We start from the raw sequence: 18,456 nt of genomic DNA on the forward strand, positions 1-18,456 counted from the left end.
GTGGTCCATCGTGGTGGCCGCGGGTCGTTTCGGCAGGACCTGGGAAGTTAGGATCTCGTTTACTCTACGGAGACCGGACCTAGCCCTCCGGTCCCCGTCCCGTCGGCAAAATGGTGAAGCCCAAGTACAAAGGACGGAGCACCATCAACCCCTCCAAGGCCAGCACAAACCCTGGTACAGGCGGCGGGGCTCGCGGAGGGTGGAGCTTGGAGGAAGCTTGGTGGGGAGGGCTCCGAGGAGATCGAGGGGGAGGAGATCTCTGGGCGGCAGAGAGCTTGGAGTGGCCTCTAGCCGAGTGGCTTTTGGGGGCAAGAAGGGAGAACGTGGTTTTTTCAGTCGCAGGCACTGAGGAGGGCTGACATCTTGCACACCTCTCAGGGCCAGGTGCCAGGCACCAGGTCTGAAGACGGGGAAAGTGAACACTTGGGCCTGGCAGCCATGGGGCATCTCCAGTTGTGAGATGCAGAGACTGGGAAGCCCTGAGTTGGAAAGGGCAGTAATCTTGACCTCCTCTTGTGTTCCTTTGCGGATCAGCCTCTCCCCCAATGTACTTCAGACTTGTATGATTGGAAGTTAGAAGTTAATTGGATAGTCAGGTTAAAAGTGGTGTAGGCCGACCCATTTGGCGCTTTGCACTTGACCACACTTGCCTGCCACTCTCACTTTGACCGTTTAAATGAGAAGCTTCACGTTTGGCTTTTGGAGTCATCCCACCTGGTAAAGCGCACAGAAACCCTGCAGATAGAGGGATAATGATCATTTCAATAAAGATGTTTTTGGAGATGTTGATGAGTTTTGCTGAGTTTTCACTTGCAGGATGAACAAGATAGTCTTTGGGCGAGTTTAGTTAATAATCCTTCTTTTTAATATGTTTTAAAAGTTTTTGATGACTTTCGTTCACATTGCATGCTTTCCCTGGATTGCTGGTAAAGTATGCAATTTCTGTACACCAGAATCTCAGAATGTCGGAACCAAAAAGGCCCTTAGAGGTTCCGATGTTATAGGTGAAGGGACAGAGCCAAAATTGGGGAAGTGGCTCCTCCCAGTTGGCGCAGTTGGTGAGCAGTAGAGCCAACAGCGGTGGGATTTCAGCCTGTTTGCTCCCGCATCATTTCAGGAGTAGGCAGGTGATGTGAAGACATCCCCAAAAGGAAGAGGTAGGCTAGTATTAGCATGCTTATTTGTCCGTTTCTCTCTGAGATGTAAGGCAAGAATTGCTGCCTATTTTGCTGTCAATGAAACTAAAATCAAACATTAGGAAATTAAGACACTGGTACACAAGGAACACCTAAGTATCGAAATTGTCATCTCCATGGTATATAGTAGGCACTCCGTATTTGTTAAGCAGAGGTAGGTATCTCAGTAAGAGCACACATGGCAATCTAGTGCTTTTGTTTAAATTCTGGCTCTGCCATTTGGTAGCTGTGTGATCTTCGGCGAGGCGTCTGGCCACCTGTGCCTCAGTTTCTTAGCTTGCAGAATAAGGACAGTGTCTCTCTCCTGATAGGGTTATTATGTGGATGACGTGAGATGATGCGTGTAATGTGGATCGCACAGTGCCACACTTAATGCTTAGAATGATCAACTCTTATCGAATACAGTCATATTGAGGATCAAAGATTAGGGCAGCTTTGCCATACCGTGTAGCTTCCGATGATCGTAATTTTGCCGGAACGATGTAGGGAGAGTAGACATTTTGCGGTGAGGCGGGGCTGCAGCTTGCCTGCTTGGAGCTAGTTGGGGTGTTTGAGGCAACGAACATACTTAAACCTGGTTATCAAATAGTTTGCCTTCTACTTCCGTCTTTCCTAGATCGAGTACAGGGAGCAGGAGGCCAAAACATGAGGGACCGGGCCACCATCCGGCGCCTGAATATGTACAGGCAGAAGGAACGCAGGTAAGTGTTGCGCACTACCATTCCCTGCCCTCCCTCCCTTCATGTCCCGGACTTATAGCTGAAACCTCATAACCTTTGATGTTCCCACACCCCCTTTCCCCAGATATGAGCAGTATATTTTCAGATGTCATCTTATATGGGTGTTGGTATGATCAGTTGTAAAGTTTTGGTTAAAGACATGCTTAGTGGGTGGTGAAATAGTGATTGTGTCACAAGACCGTAGGACAGCGAATGGCACATGAAATCTCTAGGTAAATACCCCTAAGCTAGAAATCTGGTTTTCCTTAACAGGGCCTATAGGACTGTAGTTGTGAGAGCAGCCAGAAAAGTTGTTGTTTAATGTGAAACTTTAGATCACAACATTGTGGCACTTGGAAACTCTCACAACTGTGAGTTCTGCTGAGGCAGCCTCTACCACCGGGGCTTGCTGACCGTGGCATTTTGCTAGCTGGTCTTAATTTGCTTGGTAATTAGACTCTTCATCCATTCTGAAAGATGTGTTTAAAACATAAACGTCAATGAACTTGATCTGCCTTAGTCACCTACTCTGCTGTTTGCTTTAAGAATTTTGAGTTCCAGCATAAATCACCATCTACTTAAAATTCATGTAGACCGGCCTTCAGAGAATTACCCCCAAACTCAAGTATGTGGGTTTTTTTTTTAAAAAAACAAACAGTAAACAGATTTTTCAGCATTATTTGTTATTCATCCAGCAGAAATCATTACGTGCTCTGTTGCAAGAGGTTTAAACGGCTTTTGGACAAATCTGTTTCAAATGTAACAGTCCTTTTTGTTTACTGAAATCTGTATTTCATGATCATCTAAAACCAGAAAGAGGAAAAAAAAAAAAGGTCCTTTTGATGGGAAGGGTGTTCTGTAAACCAAGCCTTGCTGTTGCCTCTCTTCTGTCATCAACCAGAATCTGTTATTTCCTCAATTTAGGAACAGTCGTGGCAAAGTGATTAAGCCTCTGCAGTATCAGTCAACCGTGGCTTCTGGTACAGTGGCAAGAGTGGAGCCAAATATTAAATGGTTTGGTGAGTCCTGTCACTGCCCTCTGTCACTTCTGTTCTCCTGAGTGTGCTCTCTATGGAAAAAAGTCAGCCTAAAAGGGGTCTAAAAGGCAGAAGCTTTTGGGTGGGTAGTACTGTCCAGGGTTATAGGAGAAAGGGGTGAGAAGTACCTATAGTGGGAAAAGCCCTAAGAAAAGTAGTAGTGGTGGTGGGGTGCCATAAGCAGGCTCCTTTTTTTTTTTTTTTTGAGAGAGAGAGAGAGAGAAAGTGCCAGTGTGGGGGAGGAGGGGTAGTGAGAGAGAATCCCAAGCAGGCTCCGCACTGATACCACAGAGCCCACTGTGGGGCTCAAACCCATGAACCATGAGATTATGACCCGAGCCGAAGTCAGAGGCTTAAGCGGCCGAGCCACCCAGGCGCCCCTAAATAAGTTCTTTGTGTAAAGAGCCCATTGTTCATTGGCAGTGACCCCTCTTAAATGGATAAGGCCGTCCTTAGTGACCAGCACCTGCAGACCCAAGAGCCCTCCCGCTTGTTGATTTCCTCTGCTCTAGAATGAGGATAAGAGCCGTCCCCGTCTCCTCGGACTGCTGTGGGGACTGGGGGGGGTGGTACGCGGGCGGCGCAGTGGCCAGCGAGCAGGGCATCCGCACTGCCGGCCGCCCCGCAGCCCTCACCCTCGTGAGTTCTGTGTTGATGCTGCACCGGCCATTTCGTTGAACGTATGTTGCCAACTCCTTCACTTACAGGGGGTCCTCCAGCTAGTGTTGTATGGTTTTACTTTGTTCCCTTGCCTGGATTTATTGGCGAACTTAACAGTCCTTTCAAACCCTCGTAACCCTGAAAGCGGTCGTTGTGACTCAGGTCCTGTGCTTCAGGATTCCATGGGCGCATGGGAGTGCCGGCTGTGATCCGCCCCAGGTCTCTTCGGTGGATCTCGCGGGGAGTGTAGGACATTTGTCACCTCTCTGTTCTATTCGGTGATGTTGATTTTTCAGTTTCATCCAGTCAGGAAGCCGGGCTTGGAAAACTCTTGAAACCCTTTGTGTGTCTGGTTGGTGGATTAATTAGTGCACAGTGTATGAGTGCAGGAGAGGCAGTTTTTTTGTTTTATCCCCCCCACCCCCCATCCCCCCTTTTAAGTTTGAAAATGGCTCCACGGGATGGGTGTATCAGATGTTTGGGCAAGCCGCGGTGACAGAGTCTCACTCCTCCCTGTGTCCCTGGGGACAAGGGCGCGGCATCAGAAAGGAGTTGTTTTATAAGTGGCAACATTCTTCCGTAAAACAGGAAACACGCGTGTGATTAAGCAGTCGTCATTGCAAAAATTCCAAGAGGAAATGGGCACGGTTCTGAAGGATCCGTACAAAGTTGTCATGAAGCAGAGCAAGTTACCCATGTCTCTCCTCCATGACCGGACCCAGCCTCACGTAAGTTGCAGGATAGCCCCGGCAGTGGGATTTCGGAGGCACACTCCCCACCGACCCCTCTCTGCCATGCCTATCTTCTGTTTCGCCGGAGGGAAGAGTGGCTTTCATGCAGCGCTGGCGAACTTTCTGAGAGTTCTCCTCTCACCTATGTCAGGGGCCTCCCCCTCCCTGGTGTGAATCGCCCTCCCCCTTCCTAGAGCCTTAGTTATGTTTCTCCATGGGCTTTCACTTCCCCAGCTGTAAAGTCAAGAAAACCTACTTCCTTGGGTGGCCCGATGAAGCGTTTGGCATATAGTGAGGTCATGGTCCACTGCCTGATCAGAGCTGAATAGATCGTGGCTAGTGCTAATACTAGCTGTCGTTTTTCTTGTTGTGTATTTTTTGTTTTTTTGTTTCGTTTTTTGTTGGTGCGCAAACTGGTTTAAGCGGTACTTCCATCAGACTTCGGGAAACGTAGAGTTAGGGTTGGGTTGGTAGGAGGGAGGCCTTTGGTGCTATGTGCTTTGGGCTCCTGTGAGACCCTTGGAATTCTTTGTAGCGAAGGAAGGGGTGCTGGGCAGATGGGTTCTTAATCCCTGTGGGTAAAGGACAGTAAGGACTGAATCAGGCCTGAGTGGAACGAGTGGCACACAACCCAAGAAATGGCCTCACGTGTGCATGCTTTACTTGCATTGGACGTTAATTCTCAGAAGCGTAGCCAGTATATAAGCCTGAGTTCCAATGTAAGGAGGGGAAGGAAACATTGACATGCATGCGTGGATTAAACAGTTCAAAGCGAATTGTTTACTCCGCAGAACAAAATAAAAACCAAGGCCTGGTTATTGCCTCAGGTTTTGTCAATTATGCTTTGTTTTATGACAGACTAGAAGAATGGCGCCTATTAGTGGAATGACTGTTTTCTTTCAGGGAAACACATGAGTGTAATTCACGAACCACAGACAAGTTGCTCATTTCCCTTGTTCTCGTTGTCTGTTCTCCCTAAAGCCATCTCTTAACAGGCTATTGAATCTTGTTTATGAGAAGAACAGAGAGGGTTTATTATGGATTTATTGCTTTGTTGCCCATTGCCGTCGTTCAGCTTCTCCACTCGGCGCCGACTATCCGATCCGTAGAGTGAAGGCTGGACGCGGCGGTCGGCCAGCGGGTATTTTGATGCAGAGAGGGCTGGAGTAAGGGATGGCTTTACTGCTTTGGCCTTGAAACCCCTTCCCCGTTTTATTTTGGGGTGGGATCTGCTGCTCCTTATAAAGTTTCATTCTAGACCCCCGCACAGTGGAGTCCAATCAGATACGCTTTCACTTTGACACTGTCAGCCAGGAGTGCTTTATAATTACTGTAATTCTGTAGCAATACAACCAAAATACCGTAACTTATTTTTGTACTTTGTTAAATACTGCTGTAACTGCAGGGTGCTCTGTTGTTGGGGCTTATGTGCACACATCCCTGTATGTATTGCACTTGATAGTTTACTTACGAGACTTCAGAGAATAACTTGGGTCACAGTTTTCCCACTGACGTCAGTACCTCATTCTCATATAGAACTTGACCCTTTCGTTGGGGGGGGGGGGTGTTACCCTGTTGTTGTGTAGCGAGTTAAACTCAACTAAGATGGCTTAGAGAATCTGAAAAAATGACAGTAGCTTAAGGATCTCTAGGAATTGGGGGGGGGGGGGGCTCAAGGTGAAAAGCCATAGGGGCCATTCTATCATCCACATTTAGTGGCTCGTGCTCACAGAGGAGCTTTACACTGAGGGGCAGAGGGTGATTTTTTTTTTGAGGGTATTCTCTGCCGGCTGTAAACATTCTGTTATGTGTTAGATCCTAACTCAAACTTCGACTTTTATCCTGCTTCAAAAATTCCTATGCCCGTAACTCCTTTACAGGCACATCAAGTTCTAGTTAGTATCAGGTTCCTTTTATCACATCTCAGCTATTACTTTGGACTTGTGCTAGATGTTTTTCATCTGAAGACTTTTCCATGTGCATTTAATAAAAACGTTACCTAAATTAGGAAGAATGTTATCTGAGACGAAAATGCATCTTACAAAACAAGCAATTCCTTTTAGCCATGAAAGAAGTGAACTTCCAAGAAAAAGTTGGCATTTACAGTTGGTTTAAAAAAAACACACAAATTTGAGTATGATTGTCCTTGACAAAATCTGTGAGTTTGGCGAATTTGATGCACTTGTTTGAAAGCTCAGGGAAAAAAAAGTCAGAAAAGATAAGTTAATTTTCATCATTGTGGCCGCAAGTACATTTGACTGAAGTTTATGGTTAGTGAAATAAAGCAGAGTTTTTGGCAGGTCTTACACAGCTCTTCGGATTTGCGTTGACTCTTTGTATTACTTTTGTATTTCTCCAAGGGGGCTCGTAGGCCTTGTGGACCGGGGAGCTATTGAAGCATGTAACATTTGCAGCCAGGCTGCATCCGTGTTGCAGGTTTGGGTACGGGTCGAGCTTTGAAAACCTAAAAGCAGAGAAAGCCTTTCCTGGGTGGGTGTTTAACTTTCTGTTTTTGCTTGGTGCTTTCCTTAGCTTCGTGCGTAACTCTTGTTTTCCCTCTAGAACTCCAAGGTGCACATTCTTGATACTGAAAGCTTTGAGACTACATTCGGCCCCAAGTCACAGAGGAAGCGACCAAACTTATTTGCGAGTGACATGCAGTCTCTCCTAGAAAACGCGGAAATGTCCACCGAAGGCTACGACCAGGGCAAGGATCGTGACCTGGTCACTGAGGACCCTGGTGTGAGGTACAGTTTGGGGGCTCCTCTTCTCTCGTCGTTTACTCTTCCGCAACGAAACTTTATTTATTTATTTTTTAAGTTTGTTTATTTATTTTGAGACAGAAGATGCAAGCTGGGGAGGGAGAGAATCCCAGGCGGGCTCCGCACTGCCAACACAGAGGCGGATACAGGGACACGGGGCTCCAGCTCACAAGCCGTGAGATCCTGACCTGAGCCCAAATCAAGAGTCGGACGCTCAACGGACCGAGCCACCCAGGGACCCCTGCAACAAAACCTTTTTATGCCTTAATTTTTAATTTTACCTGCATGAAGCTTGGTCCTTACCTCCTAGCTAGGGAATGACCTTCTTCCCTTACACTAGAAAAATTCGTCACATTGGCGCCAGGCTGAAAATAATTTTTGAGGTGGCTTGTTTTCTCTGGGTCTCTGTTTTCATGACTGTTTTTTCTTCATAGCAGTAGATTCTGTCATAGACAATCTAGAATATATAATTTAGAATGTTAAATTAGAAATGCAACAAAAAAGAAACTAAGAACTCAGTCCCACGGACCATGTTTTTAAACTGTTAAAATTGTGACTGTTGGGGCTTCCTTAGAGAGGGACACTAGAACACCGAGGGTTCGTGGGTGGCCTTTGGATTTCCTGTGACCCTCTGAAGAGAGTTTGGAAGATGTATGTACATGCACAGAGGTGGCGGTGTTTTGTCATTTTTACATTTTCTTTGGGGAGAAGAAGGAAAAAGATTGATGCCATTTGTCATATCATATTCTCATAGGGTTCATACCCAAAGAGTGTCAAGAATCAGTCACTGTTGGATCTATTATTCTAGACCTTTTTTATACTCAGTTTTCATTTGTGAACGTAATACCTTAAGAGTAGTATTTTCTAAAACCTTTTTAATATTTATTTTTGGGAGAGAGACAGCGTGAGCGGAGGAGGGGCAGCAAGAGGAGGAGACACAGATCCAAAGCAGGTTCCAGGCTCAAAGCTGTCAGCACAGAGCCCAATGTGGGGCTCGAACTCATGGCCTGTGAGATTATGACCTGAGCTGAAGTTGGACGCTTAACTGACTGAGCCACCCGGGTGCCCCCTTAAGAGTGTATTTTAACTTGCCTTTTTTTTTTTTTAAATGTTTATTTACTTCTGAGAGAGAGAGCATGAGCAGGGCAAGGGCAGAGAGAGAGGGAGACACAGAATCCGAAGCAGGCTCCAGGCTCTGAGCTCTCAGCACAGAGTGTGATGTGGGGCTCGAACTCCTGAGTGGTGAGGTCATGACCAGAGCTGAAATCAGACACTCAACAGACTGAGCCACCCCGGATGGCCCATAAGTTTAAAGAAATTTTAAATTTATTTATCCTGATAAGTGTACTCTTGAATCCCCTTCACCTATTTCTCTCATCCCCCCTTTGGGTAACCATCAGTTCTCTTTAGTTAAGAGTCTGTTTTCTTGGTTTGTTTCTTTTTCTTTTTTCTTTGTTCATTTGTTTTGTTTCTAAATTCCACATATGAGTGAGATCACATGGTATTTGTCTTTCTCTGACCAACTTCTTTGTTTAGCATTATACTGTAGCTCCATTTTTCATTTTTTGAGGAAACTCCATACTGTTTTTTGTTTTTTAGTTTATTTGTTTTGAGAGAGAAGAGAGCACACTTGTGGGAGGGGCAGAGAGAGGGGGAAAGAGAGAGGATCCCAAGCAGGCTCTGCACTCTTGGTGCGGAGACCAACAACAGGGCTCGACCTTATGAACCGTGAGATCATGACCTGAGCCGAAATCAGGAGTCAGATGCTTAACCGCCTGAGCCACCCAGACTCCCACCTCCACACCGTTTTCCGCAGTGGCTACACCAGTTTGCATTCCCACCAGCAGTGCGCGAGCGTTCCTTTTTATCTGCATCCTTGCCAGCACTTGTTATTTCTTTATTTTAAATTTTTTATTGTGGTAAACTGGACAAAAAAGTCTATCTTTTTGGTCATTCCTAAGCCTGCAATTCAGTGGCATTAAGTACATTCACTTTGTGATTCAGCCATCCCGCTCCAGGTCCGCTTCTGGAATCCTTTGCATCATCCCAAACTGAAAGTCTTCACCTGTTAAACACTAATTTCGCCATGCTTGGTGTCTGTCATTCTCCCTCTGTCTTTCAGGAGTCTGACTCCCCATGTGAGAGGTACTTGATATTAAGTGCAGGGCTATGGTGTCTGTCCTTTCGTGGCTGGCTTGCTTCGTTACCAGAACGTCTCCAGGGTCCTTCATGTTGTAGTCTGTGTTGGTGCCTTGTTGTTTTTTGTTGCTGAATAATATTCCGTTATGTTGACAACACATTTTTGAATCCCTTCATCCGTTGATGGGCATTTGGATTGGAGATAGTCACTCTTTAAATTAAACTTGCTTTTGGTCCATCTCCGAGTAGTTTTAGTGTCCTTTTCCCGAGGCACATGGTCAGCTTTTCCCTAAACACCCTTTTACCTTTCGTAGGGCTTCAGTTGCTCACTTTGTGTTTTCTTATTTAGAAACGAAGCCCAAGAAGAGATCTATAAGAAGGGACAGTCCAAAAGAATATGGGGTGAGCTCTACAAGGTAAGACTTCTAGTTCTTTCTCGTTGAACGCTTCCTTTGGCTTTCGTGATCGTCTACTCGAAAGCTAACCTTGATGTATTGAATATCTGTCAAATAAAGCACAAACTCCGCTGCCCATCCCATTCTCATTCCCTCCCAAAAACGGGATAGACGTGCCTGTGTACATACTGCCATTCTTCCAGAAACTGCATTCTTTTTGTTACTCGTGTAATAGTAACGGCTACTGTTCAATGGCCTTAGATTTATCATACGTGGTGGAGCCGCATGCGGATTTGTAAGTTATGTAGTCCAGCCGTCTCATTCATAGGTGAGAACACACGTCTAGGAAGTCTGAATTCCTCGCCCAGCTCACTCAGCTGCTTAGTGGAAGATTCTGTATCCTGAGTCCTGGTCCGGCATCTTTAGCTGCCTGTGGTTTGTGTCCACAGGCTAGTGATCAGGCTAGCGATCAGCTTCGGTGACAGGTTCTCAAGCCCAGTCCCATGATCCAACAGGAACGTAACTGGAAAGCAGTGCCCTGAAGGCACACTAAGGTTTTTAGGTTTCTGTGAAATGCACAAAAGCTGTGGCCACAGGAGTTTTTAGAATCTAAGAAGTAGGTGATTCCGTTCAGTAATCAATAGTAGTCACGAAGTAAGATGGGGTTCACCCAGGTCTGTTTTCCTGCTTGAAATTCAACAAGTTTCTTTTACTCACGCGATGGAGAAGATTTTGAATCCTGACCCCGGGGCATCGCGGTTGGCTGCTCCTGTTTGGAAGTCCTCACTACTGCTTTCTTTTCCCTGGATTCCCTTAGATGTCATTGCTCTCCCGTTTCTCGTTTCACTAAAGCACATCGTGTTTGCCCCTTCGCATTGCAGGTGATAGATTCTTCAGATGTTGTAGTTCAAGTTCTTGATGCTAGAGATCCGATGGGTACCCGGTCCCCTCATATTGAGACTTACCTGAAGAAGGAGAAACCCTGGAAACACCTTATTTTTGTTCTTAACAAATGTGACCTCGTTCCAACCTGGGCAACAGTAAGTACAGCTGCTTATCCACAGATGGACTGCCAGGCTCCTCGGCCCGCGTAGGCCGAGTTCTCGGTAAATGCGTGGCTTCCATGGGTTGGAGGCAGTGAAGTGTTGCACTTGTTGCATAGTGGCCACGGAAGTGTTCTCACTGCGAACAAAAGTAAAACGTGTTTCGCTGATGGGGGGCAGAGTGACCTTGTGTCCCCCGATGGTTGGTGAGGGCACAGCTGCAGGACCCCCGGACAGATGATGTGGCCCCTTGGCATGGAGACAGCTGCCACAGCCACTGGCCTGTCCCACATTACGTCACATCAATTGCATTTGGTCGCAACGTAGGCATTTTTGTACTTGTTTTGTCTGTGTTCATAAGACAAAGTGTTAACTTTCATCAAAAACAAAACAAAAAACATTGTGGGCACCAGGATGGCTCAGTCACCTAAGCCTCCCACCTTGATTCAGGTCATGCTCTCACGGTCTGTGAGTTCGAGCCCTGCGTTGGGCTCTGTGCTGACGGCTCGGAGCCTGGAACCTGCTTTGGATTCTGTGTCTCCTTCTCTTGCAGCCCCTCCCCTGCTCGCTAATATAAACGTTTTTAAAAGCACACACACACACAACACTTTAAAGAATCCGAGCTCCCGTTTCCTAGGACAGCTGTGTATTTGGAATGCAGTCTGTTACTCCAGCTCTGGCTCCAGTGTTGTGAAGAAACAGGTTGCGCTTCACCCGCATCTCCTCTCCCCGCTTCAGAAACGTTGGGTCGCGGTTCTGTCCCAGGATTACCCGACACTTGCCTTCCACGCGAGTCTCACCAACCCCTTCGGCAAAGGAGCATTCATTCAGCTTCTCCGGCAGTTTGGAAAGGTACCGGGACCCGCCCCGTCTCTCTCCCGGGGGGGTGTGTGCTGCTGCAGGGCTGCTCAGGGGCTTGTCCTGGCATCGGGTGGCAGAGGGTGCCCACCTCACCTCCCCCGTCACGCTCGTGAGCACTGTGTGCTCCAGACGCGTAAAAATTCCTAGGGCCTCGGGGCCATAAGGGATTTTGGAAAATATTTTCTGGCTCCGCCACGGCCCCTGCCTTTGACCGGCATTGCCTCCCTTTCTGCTGCATCCCTGGCACCGGATGGTCTGTCTTCTCCTTGAGGACGGACCCATCCCGGGTTTGCGGGGCCTGCCGTGCCTGTCCCGCCCTCAGGCCCGTGCCCTTTGTGCCCGCTGCCTGCGGGACGTCCTGCCCATCCCTGCTCCCACGACCCTTCCTCCGGGAAGCCCTGTGGCTGGCTCACCCCAGCGGGTGTTCTCATAGCTTCCCGTGCTGTCCCTGCAGTTTGGCGTTTGTATGTTTCGGTCGTTCTGTCATGGCTCCCAGCAAAGCACACGTGTGCTCTGTCCCACTTCCCGGGGGCAGGCGTCTCCAGCTCGTGGCTGTTCGTTCCCTCGTGTGTTTCCTTCCGTGTTTTTAACATGTGCTTATCATGATTCTGTTTCGCATCTCCTCCCCCCCCCCGCCACCTGCAGTTCTAGATACTTACATGTTAAGTCTCTGTCGTGGAGGATGAGGACTGAGTTTCTTCTGGCTGCTTTTTCCGCACACATACTCAGCTCCCTCCGTCCCCCGGCGTCGCTCCGCGTCGTCTGCCGGATTGTTCTTTCCTGCGGTGTTTACGCGTTCATGACTGTAAAATGTAGTCGCCACCGATCCTCTAGCGCTGCGAATGTAATTCCTCTCGTGGAACCTTCTGTCTTCTCGGGTGTCCGTTAGCTCTGCGTCCTTGTTCACGTCACTAACGTGTCACCAGAGCCTCCGGTAGAGTGGGAACTTGGGAGTGCATTCGGCCCCTGCCTTCCCGTTGGACCGGCTGCGGAGGCTTCTTCCTGGGCTTCCCCTCACTGCCACCCTGGGCATTGGGATCAAGGGACCCGACATGGGCTCTTCCTCGGTTTTTCTTCTTTCGTGGTTTACGCCTTCCTTTTAACGGGACATACTTTCCAAAAGCTTCCTGCAAAGGAGTGCTTAGAAGGAACCTTTTTTGAAGATGTTGTGTTTCGGAAATACCTTTATTCTGTCCTCACACTGTTTCTCCTCAGAACGTTTTCTGGTGGCTTCTGTTGTGCTATTGAGCATTGGGACCATTCTGACTCCTGATCCTTTGTGGCTGGGAGCTCTTTAAAAAAAATCTCTTGTTTTAAAATTTCACAGGGATGCGCTTTAAGGGGGGTTTTACTGCTCAGTGAGGTGGGCGTTAGATGGGACTGCCTGGTGTCGTCCAGGATGATTTTTCGGAAACTCCCCTGCCCTCTACCCCATCAGCTCTTCCTTGGTTCAGGAATTTGGTTTTCTCTCTCGGTTTAATTCTTCAATTTTCTTTATTTCAGTGCCTTTGTGGTGTTTTGCTCTATTTTATGGGAAGTTTCTTTGAGTTTCTTATCTAGCTGGTCTATCACAAAATTTCTTATGCCTCTCACTTTTAAGACTCGCTCTGCCACATTCTCGTTTCACAGATGAACTATTTTCCGTTTCTGAGAATGGTAACGATGATGGTATTTTGAAGTGTTGTTCTCTCCCTATATTAACTCTGTTTCCTTCCAGTTTGTGCTTTTCTGTCTTTGGTACTAGAGTCACGCTTCAAATGTCTGGTTATTCTCTTCCTATTTAAGGGTGAACCACTGAAAAAGAGTCTCATAGGGGCTCCTGGGTGGTGCGTTCAGTCCGTGTCTGACTTGATCTCAGGTCAAGTCACGATCTCACAGTTCGTGCAGTCTAGCCTTGTGTCAGACTCTGCGGACAGTGCGGAGCCTGCTTGGGATTCTCTCCCTTTCCCTCTGCCCCTCCCCTGCTTATGCTCTTTTTCTCCCTTCCTCCCTCCCTTCTTCTCCCTCTCTCTCTCTCTCAAAATAAATTAAAATAAAAAGCCAATAGAAGTTTTATGTAGGGGGTGGACCTATTGAATGATAGACTTCCCTGTCAGATGACTAGGTAGAAACCCGATATTTTGTTGGAGGGCTCCCTAGATGTCAGTGTAAGTTTCCCCATAAAGGAGTCTTCCAGGATCCAGCTCGGGGATATATGTAAGCTTGGCTGCAGGGGTCTGGGAACTCAGTGGGAGTAGGGGCCTGAAAGTCAGTATTTAGACTTTCAGGGTATGCTTTGGTGACTCAGTTGAGTGTCAATTTCAGCTCAATTCGTGGTCTTTCAGTTTGTGGATTTGAGCCCCGTGTCCGGCTTTCTGCTGTCAGCACAGAGCCTGCTTCAGAGCCTCTGTTCCCCTCTCTCTCTGCCCCTCCCTTGCTCACGCTCTCTCCCAGAAATAAACGTTAAAAAAATACACGTACGTAAACGTTAAAATATACATACATAAATGTTAAAAATATATATATACATCTATATATACACACACATATATTAGACTTGCATCTAATCACCCTGGGAACACTTGCCTTCAGCTACTATTATCCACAAATCTAAGTTCCCATTTAGGTCTAAGAATGCAATATTTTCAGAGATGCAGGGTTTCTAGAAAGTCTCTGGTAAGGTGCTGGGGCAGAGAACCTCGGGGCCCGTGCTGGGGGAGGCCGGGTGCAGTGGGGTCACTGCTCTGCAGACTTCGCTAGTCTCGACTTTGGACCCCCTCGGTGGTAGCTGTCCTGCCCGTTCCTGCAGGTGTTTGTGACTCTTTGGCAATATTTTTGTTGGGTTTTTATTTCGTCTAACTTTGTCACTTAACTCTCATCTTTGTAGTGAGCCAGCCAAGTTAGGTACTACTTCTCAGCTGCTAGTGATTTGTTAACATTATAGGTTCATTTTTATCACCTCATCTCCAGCTCATTCTTTGGTTTTATATGCCTGGGTCTGTGGGTTCCTCCGTGTTCCTCCCCACTGCTGTCATCCTTGTGGTGGGAGCGGGGCCAGCGTGGACGTTGGGTCCGCCATCTTGAGTTAGAAGTCCGTCCTTAACTAGCCGTAGGCCATTGTTGAGCTGTCTCCTTGAGACTTTCACCCAGCGGTCTAACTTCTGAGGTTGATTTTCTTTTTCTTCTGCCACTTGTTTTTGCCAGTGCAAATACAGAATGTGCGGAGGAAAGGAGGGACGGGTCATGGGCTTGCCAGTTGGTGCATCTGCCGAGGTTGTCTTCCCTTAAGACGTTTTATCCGTGGATGATGTTCTAAATTGATGACTAACACGGTCTTTCTTCCTTTGCTCCTTGACCTACATACTTTTAACCTTAAAACATTCAAGAACAGTTGCACGTGGACGAGTTGAGGAAGTGAGTCACGTCTGATTGATTAAGAAGTGTATGTGCGCAGCCCACTCAGATGGTGTAGGTGGTGTGTGTCTGGGTTTTAGATCAAGTTCTAGTATCCCTTTTGCTTTATATTCTTCATATCAGCAAAGTAACACCACCTGTTTTTCTTAAGGGACGTTCATGACTCTGTGTGTGTGTGTGTGTGCTCTTTTTGAACAGTTGCACACTGACAAGAAGCAGATCAGCGTCGGGTTCATTGGCTACCCAAATGTCGGCAAGAGCTCTGTGATAAACACGCTGCGCTCCAAGAAAGTCTGCAGTGTGGCCCCCATTGCAGGCGAAACGAAGGTACGTCTGGCTCAGCACCTTCTTTACTTCTCCATATTTTACTTCCCTGGAGGGTGACGGTTTAGAGCATGGAGATTCCTGTCGACTCCTCTTGAATGAAGGCCACCACCGGGGGTTCGGTCTCCGTGTGATAGTTTGGAATGTTCCCAGAGTTGTGTCTTCCCGATTGGTGAGACTGAGAGTAGTCTGTGGTTCGTGTGGCGCTGTGTGCCTTTGCCACGACCTGGGAGGTGCCGTTCACGTTTAAGTCTCTCTCAAATGGTCACTCCAGCCTTTTTCTTCGGTAAACCGAACTAACCCAAGAATATTTGGTGCAAGCGTCATGAGAGAAAACTGAGCTATGGTAGATTCTGGCAGTTGAGGGACACACCCTGAAATGCTGAGTGTGTGGGGGGCGGCAGGGTTCCACTGCAGGGAGGAGAGGCCGGACAGTACTAGGCTTCCAAGAGTGCCTGAAAAGCCAGGGGAGGTTTACTGGGTTATTCCAGCGCGTGACCACGCGGGGTCCTGCCTCTGCCTTAATTTTAGACTCTGGGCTGGTGGAAGGTGTGGTTTGCCCTCCGTGGCAGTACCTCGTGCACGGCACATGCAGAGGAGACACTTTCCTTCATTACTCAGCAGGTGGCTTCTCTTTGAGCCCTGGCCCCGCCCCTTTCTAGCCTGGTGAGCATTAGAGGTTTGGGAAATCATACCCTTAACTTTTGACTCACGGAAGGCTCTGGCTTTTTACCAACCTCAGGTCTGGCAGTACATCACCTTGATGCGTCGGATATTCCTCATCGACTGTCCAGGGGTGGTGTACCCCTCCGAAGACTCAGAGACAGACATCGTGCTAAAGGGAGTGGTGAGAATTTTGGTCCTGACGGGCTCTTGGTTTGCCTTGGGGGAAGCATTCTGTGGGGAACGCTGGATACTGTTGTGTTCCTCTCATCTGGAAGGCGGTTTGGGGTCAGGCTGTCTGACCAGACCCGAGGAGCACGATGCTCTGCAAGGCGGCCTCTCCGTTCCACTGAAGCCCCTTTGAGGCGTCAGCAGAGCCGTGGGCGTATCTGGTCAATGTCATCCCACAAAAGAGTTTGTAGTTTACACACAGGATCCAAAGGGAAGCGGGGCCTGTTTATGTTTAGTGATAATTCATCTTCGAGGGTTTATGGGTTGAGTCATTTTGGAACTCAGGCATTTCCTCACTTGTTTCTGAATATGACCAAAAACTTTAAATGGTTCCACTTGACCTTAACCAGGGCTGCTGGCTATACATCCCGTGCGCATTCCTCCCCTCTTTTCTTAAACTATCGAATTCTCTGCGTGTCCTGGGATTGGCGGGCTTTTAACCATTTCTGTGAGCGAGTCCCATGAAACGGTCTAACTTTGAACTGCTTGCGGAACCACACAGTTAGTTTGTGGTGAGCTGGGATTACAGCTGAACGCTGGGCTCCCCGGCTGGGCGGTGTGTGGTGGTGTTCCTCTCCCCTGACCACGTCTGGCCACCTTGGAGACCGGCCCCTGCCAGGCTCTCCTTGTGCCGTGGTGTTGAAATCTATTTTCAGATTCTGTTGCAGATGGGAACTTCGCCACTTCCATGTAAAGCTCGTAAGCCAGAAATCTCCTCTGACCATCTAGGTTCAAGTTGAAAAGATTAAGACTCCCGAAGACCACATTGGTGCTGTGCTTGAACGGGCCAAGCCAGAATATATCTGCAAGACGTACAAGATTGATTCGTGGGAGAATGCTGAGGACTTTCTTGAGAAGCTAGCTTTGCGGACCGGAAAATTACTGAAGGTGAGTGAGGGTTTTGTGAGAATGGAGACCGGGGCACGTGGCACACATGTCTGGGGGGAGGGGGGCGTTGAGCAGTCCGAAACTTGGCAGCGGGTGGTGACAAACACCTGGGGTGCCTGTAGCGTGCCCACGCCAGCAGATGGTGTGGCTCTTTGGATTTAACAGGGAGTCTTCCTGTGACATTTCAGGGTGGAGAGCCAGACCTGCAGACTGTGGGTAAGATGGTTCTCAACGACTGGCAGAGGGGCCGGATCCCTTTCTTCGTCAAGCCACCCAACGCAGAGCCATCTCCTGAAGCCTCCCAGGTAAGAACAGCCTGGACCCGCCTTTGGAAGTCACGGTTGCTGACCTCGGCCTGGTGCCTTGATTGCCTCCCTTTGCGGACCACCTTCTTCCTGTGCAGTTTTTCCGCGCCAGTGTCTCCCATTCCATAGAGCCGTTGCTGTGACCTTGTTGGGGGGATTGGGGAGAGGCATTTGGAGACCAGGAAGTAGATGTGTGATAGGTTAAATACCAGTCTTTGGGGCCTCGAACCAAGAGGGCTGTAACTGTAAGCGCTTTTCTGGTACCGTGTCTTTCCTAATGCTCGAGGAACAGGGGCATTTCCAAGACTGACTTCACATTTGTCAGGCCCGATGGTATGCCAGGCGCTGGGAATACAGGAAGAAATAACTTCTTTGCCCCCGAGAACCTCGTAATTGGGGGGGAGGGGGGAGGAGGAAGGAGAGTGGTACAGCTTATAGTCCGGGAGAGAAGTCTTAGATTTGGGGCCTCTGGGCTGAATTGAGATGCTTCCTTTCTGTTGATCTCCCTTCCCTGGTTGTGGACCACCACGAGGCTCCATCTGTGGCCCTTTGCTTTTCCATCTCTCAGCTCTTTTTCAGAGCTCAGCCATATCATCTGAAGAGGTGGCTTTAAGTTTCACTTTGTGAAGCTTTTGTGTAGCTCTGGCTCCCTCTTCCCTGAACTCCGTTCCGAGTTTCAGTTATTAGCTAGAAACTTCCCGTTGGATGTTTTCTTTGGCATTTCAGCATCACCATACCTGAAGCTGGTATTAACTTTCTCCGTCTCCCCTTAAAGCCACCAAATGGCCACAAATACCCGGTTCTTCTCCCATCCTTTTCATGTGTTCAGTCGTTCATTCATTGATCCGTTCGTCACACAAAAGCACACGAGGATCTCGTGTGTGCTGGGCGCCCTGCTGGGCGCGGGTGGTACTACAGTGGAACTAGAGGAGGCCCTGCCCGGCGCACTTCTGTGTATGGGATGCCAGCAGGGGAGCGTGTGGTTTTTTCTGATACCAAATGCATTTCATGTGTCCACACCAGTTCAGTTCTCTGACACCCGCTGGCTGTCCAGTAATTCAGTTCTGACACTGTCTCCGAGAGTTAGCACAGGGCCACAGGTTTAGGGG

General features: G+C 48.3%; 1 protein-coding gene across 1 annotated transcript in view; it reads left to right on the top strand.

Moving 5' to 3' along the window:
• The window catches only part of GNL2 (G protein nucleolar 2), a 22,788-nt gene continuing 4,332 nt past the window's right edge, over positions 1-18,456 (top strand). Inside the window, exons 1-12 of the mRNA XM_039244456.1 lie at positions 1-174; positions 1,813-1,897; positions 2,840-2,934; positions 4,201-4,340; positions 6,906-7,090; positions 9,594-9,660; positions 10,521-10,679; positions 11,421-11,534; positions 15,135-15,263; positions 16,003-16,107; positions 16,884-17,042; positions 17,231-17,347. Coding sequence (XP_039100387.1) covers positions 111-174; positions 1,813-1,897; positions 2,840-2,934; positions 4,201-4,340; positions 6,906-7,090; positions 9,594-9,660; positions 10,521-10,679; positions 11,421-11,534; positions 15,135-15,263; positions 16,003-16,107; positions 16,884-17,042; positions 17,231-17,347 — 1,419 coding nt within the window. The 5' untranslated portion in view covers positions 1-110. The remainder of the gene's footprint in view (positions 175-1,812; positions 1,898-2,839; positions 2,935-4,200; positions 4,341-6,905; positions 7,091-9,593; positions 9,661-10,520; positions 10,680-11,420; positions 11,535-15,134; positions 15,264-16,002; positions 16,108-16,883; positions 17,043-17,230; positions 17,348-18,456) is intronic.

This window comes from Hyaena hyaena, unplaced genomic scaffold (assembly GCF_003009895.1).
Source record: "Hyaena hyaena isolate Hyena2069 unplaced genomic scaffold, ASM300989v1 scaffold_237, whole genome shotgun sequence".
Lineage (NCBI taxonomy): Eukaryota > Metazoa > Chordata > Mammalia > Carnivora > Hyaenidae > Hyaena > Hyaena hyaena.